Here is an 8,953-nt window from a genome sequence, read left to right as displayed (position 1 = left end):
ACCGCTTGATACATCGCTCGAGCGAATGTTCATTTTAAAGACTCCGCGCCGTTTCAATATACAGACGGTTTTAATTGTATTTGTACTTTTTGCATTTTGAGATAGCTGTATACATACAATATAGATAGAGAATGTGTGTGTGTGTGTGGTTCTTTTGTGAGAATCTCAAAGATCATTAGATGTATTGGAGTTTTGGGATTGAAGACTTTGTGATTGATCTCTTGTATTCCACCTTTGTTGATAATGAATTCATTGAGACGATTACGGTAGTGGATGTAGGCTCACGCTGAGTCAAACCATTTAAATCTTAGTGTTCTGTGTGTGATTGTTGTTATAATTTATTTTATTTGCTTATGTTGTTATACTTCAAATTAGCTTTTGATAACTAGTTAATCCCAACACATTTCTCAACCTCAATAATATGGTTGGATACTCTCTCCTTACGTGGTGATTTTTAAAGGTGGTGGTGTGTCTGGAGTGCTTATTCACAACTTTCTTAATGATAAATGACAAAAAAATAAAGAAGATAAGTAATTATATGGGTTGACACTAAGGCCTACATCCAGTGTAAAATCACTATAAACACAAGCTCTTCATTCTTATTCAACTCTCTAAAATTACTCAGCTCTAGGAGATTGTATCCTCTCCTTTATTTTAAGTCTATTCCCCTTACTTTATGTCGTCTTCCAATTTTATGTCTCCTCCTCCCTCCATGCCCAATCAAGCTTGTCATTGTCAAACGATCTCTTTCTCCCTTTCTCCTCAGCATCTTGACATAGTGGACCTTAATCTTCTATAGGGACCTTCGTTGGGTTTACTACTTGCGCTCATTTTGACCCAACAACTAGTATATTCATCTTATCTTCAACATTTTGTATCTTTTTGCAGGACGTACGCGTCACCTGTAATAATTAGATCCACCACTTCTACCTATTTATTTATTTTACAAAAAAGAGACTTTTCGTTTTAAGGTGCATCATGCACTAATAAACTGATTTTGTTTTGATTTGAAGGAGAGGATGGCGGATATAGGTAGGTTATAAAAGCTTGTAAATTGTAGAGTAATGACATTTCTGCTTAGGATGGTCTCCTTGCATGCGTGTAAATCATTCTCCAGGTCTCCTTCGAAAGTATCAATCTGACATCATTTTCTTCTTAGCTTTTGCCTTTTGTTACAGTAACAAAACGTTTTCTTAGTCTCTAAGAAATGAGCTCTCTTTTAACCTTAAAGAGAAAATATAAGCTGGCATGCATGTCACATGGATTTCAATTCATAAAGTCAGGGGAGAAAGTTATAGCTAGGCAATTCACTTTTTACTTTTAGTGCTGTCAAATATGAAATGTGTTCACATGGGCACGTGCCACACACACACACACATCTATATCTATATATATATATATATAGAGAGAGAGAGAGAGAGAGAGAGAGAGAGAGAGTTGTGTAACAAAAGTATTGGCAATTTTAATCGCATTGTGAGTTCAAGAATGTGACATGTACTGCAGATTTTTTTAAGGATAATCCTACTTTCACAAAAAAAAAAAAAAAAAAAATCGGATTGGAGGAAAAAGCTGAAAGTAGGTATAAGTAGGATTCATATAATATATCTATATTATCCTTAGAATTAAATCTCTATGCATGTGTGGTTCTTTTAAGTTTACTTGATTTTAGCCAATTTAAAATAAAACGACTTTTTTGGGGGTAAGTGGACAGACCATGTTTAGCTACTACATTAATTTAACCATGAAAGTTTGGATATGATTGTCAGCTATTTTACTTTGGATAAGATTCTCCATGCATATTAGGTCTTCAATATCTTCTTTTATTAGTTTTTGTATTCCAATTTGAGTAATATTAGTGCTCCATAACCAACCTAACAGCTGATATTGTACTAAGGCACCCATGCTGCTTCATTGATCCCCTTTTGCTTTTGCTTTAATGTTGGAGGCCACATGGTCAAGGGTATGGCTCAATAGGAAAAGTGTAGGCAGATAGTCTATCAGGTTTGTCAGCAGACGACATTGTCATTTATATGAGTTTGAGACAGATCTAGTGGTATCAGGAAAAAACCATGTATTCCACAAATCAACTCTGTTTGATGTGAAATAATCCTACCAATCACCAGGTTTTCACTCAAGAACGCATGGCATCTTTACAGTTCAAATCTGCATTGTTCCAGCATCAACTCCATCATGTTGTTCATCAACCTCCAGAATGTGCACCCCGATAGATCACAGAAATTTTTTTTTTTTTTTTTTTGTAAGTACAGAAAATACTTGATTTGTGCTTTCACACTCAAAGACTCACCTATCTGTTCATAATCTAAGCACATACAGTTCAGTACATTTTGAGACTGACCCGCCACCCTTAAACTATTCTGATGATTGTGATATATGAAAAATATGATGTACATTTACATATGAAAAGAAAAATCTCAGCTACAAAACCAGAATTCTATCCATCATCTCAAGTCTCCCCAATGATAAATGCAAGGACCAAAATTGAATTCGAATCAAGTTGGTATGCAGCAGTCAACCAAACCTTAAATATGAGCATCACATGTAACATTATTTTTTCCACTGTTGTGCCACACCTGACACTGGCAAGCTGGTTGCAAACCTAGTAAAGATCATAAAAACATTCCCCAGCCAATTCATCCACAAATGTTCACTTTTTCTCCATAGAAACAGAGACCGAGCTTTTCTGAGCCCTTAAAACAAGAGACGAGTGCATTTTGAACTTCTCTCTAAACTGTGCTTGGTACAAGCTCCGTTTGTTTCCTGATTCTAGTTTCAGTATCAGCATCTTTATGCTGGCTACTCTTTACATCGTTTTTGGAAGGTCTTGTCCCTGAAGGATTAAAGGGGGAATTCCTCAAATCAACTATTTTATCCTTTTCGAACGCATCTGAAGATGATTCTGACAGAATCCGCTTGAGCTGTGACCTCTGACATACAATTCGACCCTTGTTCCAGCCAGCGAAAGAAAAGGATGTAGACACTTTGTCCTGCAGAAATGAATAGGCAGCCTTTGCAACGGGAAAATCTCGGGTAATTGAGTTTTTTTCCATCTGCCCCCTCCTGATCAATGGAATATACACAAATGTTAGTCATAAAACTTTAGGTGAGATGCACTTCAATTGACAAATTATGGTTTTAAGTAAATCTAGTAACCAAGTGAAATCCATTAGGAAATTCTATACAGCCACCAACCCCCAACACCCATTAAAAAAAACAAAAAAACCAGTAGTAAAAGAAAAACCACTGTAGTCATCGAGTCAAAAACCTAGATTGAATACCAGCCCAGCCCACTATAATTATCTGATGTGTCAAAATATGGCAACAGATCCAAGATCATCTTTTATACAAGGACCTACTGGTAATAGAAGCGACGGGTAGCTTCCGTGAGTATCTAGCCTACAACAAGATACATAATTGTGATGCATCAGCCTGAGCATTGGCCCATGTTGGATGGGCCCCGGCCACATTCCATCAGACTTAATTTCTATTAATTCACTTTAAAACCAAAAGAAAAGTCATCATGGCAAATGATACAGCGGATAATAATGCCATAAAATCAGGGAATTATGTAATGGCCCCGAGTAATTGGAATTTAATGCTCTACTGTATTATTTAAAAGGCTCTGCCACACCAATGCAGGCCTCAGGCTTCATTACTGTCAGCCCAAGCACAGCCAGCCAAAATGTAGGAGCAGAATCAGGCTTCAAAACACTGAACCTATTGGATATTGAATCAGCCCAACCTAAAATGTAGGAGCAGAATCTCTCCCTCTCTCCCTGGGATAATTGTCCCAAGAAGAATAAAAAACAGATTGTAAGGGAAAAGCAGCTTACACTACAATAACACTTGCTAGTTGGGGAAGATCTTCTCCAGTCATAAACATCTCATACATATTATTGAGCCACAGTGATATTGCTGTATATGCTCCACCTTCCCACATCCTGCAAAATGGTCAATGTTAAGGTGAGACAAAGTAAACTAAGAGAATGCAACTTGAAGGAGAAAATAATTACAGTGATACCTGTGTACATCAACAGACCACACAAGTTTGCTATAACGAAAGAGTTCAGGGAAAAGCCCCCTCTTTGATGCTTCATTAAGCACTCTTGCAGCCCGTTCTTTCTGGCCCAGCCACCAAAGTGCTTCTAAAAGTGTGTTGTAGAATCTCATTCCCAACCCACATCCTTCAGAATTAAGTTTGTCAAAGACATACTCGACCATCTGCCAATTAGAGTCATCATCATAATCTCCCTTGATCATCTGCCCAGTCACTTGATGAATACTTGATACCTTATTTGTCAGCATCTCATCCAGCAACTCATAGGCATCATCCCACCTGAAAGCAAGGAATCCAAGAACTAAAACACCAAACAGTAAAATGGATGATTATTCTCTTATTACTTACAAAAAAAAGGATGATTGGTTGGGTAGAATCTATAGAATTCAAAGAAAAAACTTTGCTTCATGAGTAATCAATGCTTAGCACAAGTTGAATAGTAGAACCCAATGTTTTATTTACAAGAATGCACCAGAAACACATAAAAGCTTGTTTCCTCCATAGAATGAACAAAGTAAGAAAAAAAAAAAGAAAAAGAAAAAGAAAAGAAAAGATAGTTAATAGCCAAGTACAAAAGCTTCATATCATGACTTGCGGCACTTTTTAGTCAGCAGTGTCTAAACAAACCCACGGAAAAAGGGCAAGGTAGGTATGTCTATTTTGAGCACCTGGGAAGAAAATAGCACATGATCCATATTTTCACACAAAAGTTGTGGACCTAAAAATAACTTCGCTATTGAGTCAGATGAAACTCCATCGACATTACAAGATTCCAGCACTCATGCTGAGACCATCTTATGTTTAGTTAGCTAACAATCGTGTACTGCTGAGACCGAGTACTCAAGGAACTAACATTTTGCAGTGGGTACCCACTAGAAAGATATATTTTCAGTTCGTTCTTTCTATAAGTCCCTCACACAACTGCAGAACAATCACTTTCCATGGAGAAGGATTTGGAGAAATAAGGCTCCTCCTAGGGCGGCATGTTTTGCTTGAACAGCTTCTCTGGGAAAGATTATGACGGTGGATAATTTATGGAAACACAGGGTGATTATAGTGGAGTGGTGCTGCATGTGCAAAAAAAAAACGGTGAGACTATGGATCATCTTCTACTGCATTGCGAGGTTGCTAGAACATTATGGGAAGATGTTTCATACAGTTAGTGCTAGCTTGGGTTATGCCTGTCACAGTAGTTGAGCTTTTGGCCAGTTGGACAAACCTAGGCGGTATTCCACAGATCACATCTGTGTGGAAGATGGTTCATCTATGTATTTTGTGGTGCTTATGGCAGGAGCGTGATGACCGGACATTCGAAGACAAGGAGAACTCTCTAGAGGAGATTAGATTACTTTTTGTTAGAACTTTATTTTTATGGGCCAAAACTGTTGACTTCAACGGCCTTGATTTTCGTGATTTTCTTGTTTCCATTTCTCCATCCTAGATAGGTGTTACCCCTTGTATACCTTCTTGTGTACTTGGGCTATGCCTGATCTCATTAATATAATTGCTTACTTATAAAAAATAAAAATAAAAAATTAACAATCATGTACAGCTTACGCCACTAATAAACAAAGCTGGGTTTGGATTACTTATATCTTTTTTCAGTTCCTTTGAGATATGTCACAGGCTGCTCCTATTCACACAAAACAAGTGAAAACATAATTGTAACCCATGTCAAGAAACTACTATTGTAAATTTTACAAAGTAGTATAATAACTTGTTGAATAGTTGAATGAATGCTCACCTGTCACTCTTCGCGTAAACAGCCAGCATCATGCAATAGCACATGACACTGGGCAATGTTCCTGTTGCCTTAATTTCCTGGAACTGCTCTACACTCTCATCAACTAGACCTGCGATGCTGTAAACACTTAGAACTACCTCAAGGGTCCGTTCATCGGGATCGCATCTTGTCTTTTCCATCTCAATGTAGGCCTTTACAGCTTCTTCAAATTGGCCTCCTTGCCTAAAAGCTTCAATAATACCGTTGAAGGAATCCACATTCCGTGCAACACCAGACTCACCCATTCTGAACAAAATAACCTCGCACTCCTTGTATAACCCACCCCTAGCAAATGTATGAATCAGCGAGTTGTAGGTTTCAACAGTTGGGCTGCTCCCCACTTCATTCATTGTGTTAAAGGCAACAAGAGCTTCCTCATATAGTGCAGCTTGCCCATATGCTTCAATAACCCCAGTATACGCCTTGGAACTTGGCACTATTCCTTTCTCATTCATTTTAAGCAAAATTTTCTCGGCATCCTCTTGGAGCCCTCCCTTCCCACAAGCAAATATCAACCCCTCATAAGTTTCCATATCTGGTTCAATGTTCTCCTCCACCATATCATGAAACAAAGTCACCACCTCCTTAAAATACCCACCCTCACCAAACACCTGTATCAAAATATTATATGTAGCTGCATCCGGCTCGGTATTGCTCGCTTTCATCTCAAGAAAAAGCTCACGAACATCATCATATCTCCCATTCCTCCCATACAAATTCAACAAAATGCTGTAAGTAGCCGCATTCGGCACACACCCCGCCGCCTGCATCTGCCTAAACACACCCATTGCGTCTTTAATCGATCCCAATTGTGCATATGCTTCTAACAACACATTATATGACATTATATCAGGCAAATTCCCTCCTAATTCCATTTCCTTGAGAAGCTCCGAGACCTTCTCAAGATTCCCCAATTTCCCAAACGTCTCAACTAGATGACTATAAGTCGTTATATCAGGAACTATCCCTCCCTCATTCATAGTCCTAAACACCATCTCTGCCTCGTCCCCTAAACTCCTACTAGCACAAGCACTAAGCAGAGTATTATAAGTAACAAGGTCGGGCTGTACCCCTTCATGCCTCATTTCCGCAAACAATCCCAACAAACCCTCCCAATCCAATCCACCTCTCGCACAAGCATTTATCACGGTATTATAGGTTAGCACACTCGGCAAAATCATTTCCTTTTTCATTCTATCAAGAAGTTCGAGCGCAGTCTGGTACTGACCGTTTCGCCCGTAAGCGTTGATCACCGCTGTGTAGGAGAACACGGTCCTGGCCACGCCATGGTTCGGCATTTCTTCAAATATCTCGCTGCACTTCTCGAGCAAGCCTTCGCGGCCGAGCAAACTGATCATGATGGTATATATGTGCTCGTTGGGCTTGCACCATATCTGTCGCTGCATGTACTTGAAGAGGCGAAGCGAGCGCTGCCAGTCGCCGCGTTGAGCAAACTCCTTGAATACCAGCGCGAAGTCGTTGAGAGAGAGCTTGCTCTTGAAGATCTCCAGGCACCGCGCGATACTGCCCCGTGGCGGGAGGCTGCTGAGCTTGTTGATTAGGGTTTCTACGTCGTAGCTATATTTGCCTTTCTCCACGGTCACCGAGGGGTTCCCAAGGATGAGCTCCCTGGTCTTGGCCCTGGCTTTTCCGGGGCTATCGGAGGGTAATATCCAGTATCCGGATAGGAATCTCCGGTGGATTGAGATTTTAGGGGTTTTGGTTGGAAATATAAACTGGTTGGAGTTAGGGTTGGGTTTGAAGAGCGAAGTGGAGATAGATGAAGGGTGGGGTAGGAAGAGAGAGGGTGATAGGGTCATTTTGGTAATTTGGTTAGCATGAGCTTTAGGAAGCGTTTATGAATTTGTTTGGGAGCTAAAAGGGAATGGATTTTCTCGGTAAAATTGGACAAAAACAAAACCTCATCTTCTGTTTCTCACCCAGATTTTTTACGGGAAACTCAGGAGAAAGTGAATAGCTTTTTAAGTCAGGAGAAGTTTAGCTCCGGTAGAGAATACTTCTCTCTGAATTTATCATCTTTATGAAATAATTTTGACGGGAAAGTTACAGAGAATGAAGGACTAGAGCGAGGGAAAGACTCAGGAGAGCTGTAACTAGCTTGAAGAAAGGACACGTGGAGTTTTTGTGGATAACAGGGTCTTGCTCTTGGAGGGAAGAAGAAGACGAAGGGTCGTGGGCCGCGGGGCAGGTATACGGGTTATCTGCCCCGAGTCCACCCATTTTACCAAGTATAAATTATCCGTTTTTGGTTTTCCGAGAAAAATTATCAGCAACTATTTGAAGGGTAAAATATGATTTTATTTTATTAAAAAATATTTAAATTCTTTAAATATTTATACAGGGGATTGTTATTAATCACTTGCCATATTCATATTTAGTAATTATGGGAAGATAATAAAGGAGAACAAAATCCATAGATTGTGTAAGTTAAATATAAGATATTCGTTTAATGAAACAATACGAATTGAAGATGAAAATAATTTTTATAAGATAAAAGATCATATTCTTCTTTTAAAAAAAGTTTTTCAAAAAACAATTTCTCAAAAAAAAGAAGATTTGGATTCTTTTACAAAACAGTAACATTATATACACAACAGAAGAGCCCTCATTCGAAGTAAAGGCATCGCCGCATCAGCACCAACGTAAGACGGTGTTGACGAAGTTGACAGACAAATGACAAAAACCACAACACAAGTCTAATTCTTACGGTTAATTACTTTCTATCATTTATTTATTATTATTATTATTATTAATAAAATTATATTTTTTTTAAAAAAAAATTTTAATAAAAATTTTAATAAATATATTTAAATAAATAATAAAAAAAATAAAAATTTCAAATATATTACAAAGTAATAAATGAATAATAAGAGATAATAAACTTATCATTATCCTCTTCATATATCTATCGGTCAGGACAACTCAAGTCTTCTTTTATTATTACTTAGGTCTCGTTTGTTTTCACGTATAAGATGAGATAAGATAAATTAAGATTAAAGTTAAAAATTTAATAAAATATTATTAAAATATATTTTTTTAATATTATTTTTATTTTAAAATTTGAAAGATTTAAA

General features: G+C 38.0%; 1 protein-coding gene across 1 annotated transcript; it reads right to left on the bottom strand.

Moving 5' to 3' along the window:
- Positions 1-2,358: 2,358 nt before the first annotated feature.
- LOC108999165 (pentatricopeptide repeat-containing protein At1g74850, chloroplastic) lies at positions 2,359-8,082 on the bottom strand. Its single transcript, XM_018975967.2, has 4 exons — positions 5,820-8,082; positions 4,040-4,354; positions 3,852-3,959; positions 2,359-3,078 (listed from the first exon to the last, which is right to left on the bottom strand). The coding sequence occupies exons 1-4, from the start codon at positions 7,676-7,678 to the stop codon at positions 2,745-2,747; spliced, it is 2,616 nt and encodes an 871-aa protein (XP_018831512.1). The 5' UTR covers positions 7,679-8,082; the 3' UTR covers positions 2,359-2,744.
- Between the last annotated feature and the right edge of the window lie 871 nt (positions 8,083-8,953).

Source organism: Juglans regia, chromosome 2 (assembly GCF_001411555.2).
Source record: "Juglans regia cultivar Chandler chromosome 2, Walnut 2.0, whole genome shotgun sequence".
NCBI lineage: Eukaryota > Viridiplantae > Streptophyta > Magnoliopsida > Fagales > Juglandaceae > Juglans > Juglans regia.
Note: the sequence above shows the minus strand (reverse complement) of the source record. Positions and strands in the feature narration are given on the sequence as shown.

Bases quoted from the DNA above. Each gene is read 5' to 3' on its own strand.
- LOC108999165 (XM_018975967.2), bottom strand. From the start codon at position 7,678: ATGACCCTATCACCCTCTCTCTTCCTACCCCACCCTTCATCTATCTCC. The intron at 4,355-5,819 runs GTGAGCATTCAT...CCTTGCTTTCAG, and splicing joins GTTTACGCGAAGAGTGACAG to GTGGGATGATGCCTATGAGT. The intron at 3,960-4,039 runs GTATCACTGTAA...ACCATTTTGCAG, and splicing joins TGGTCTGTTGATGTACACAG to GATGTGGGAAGGTGGAGCAT.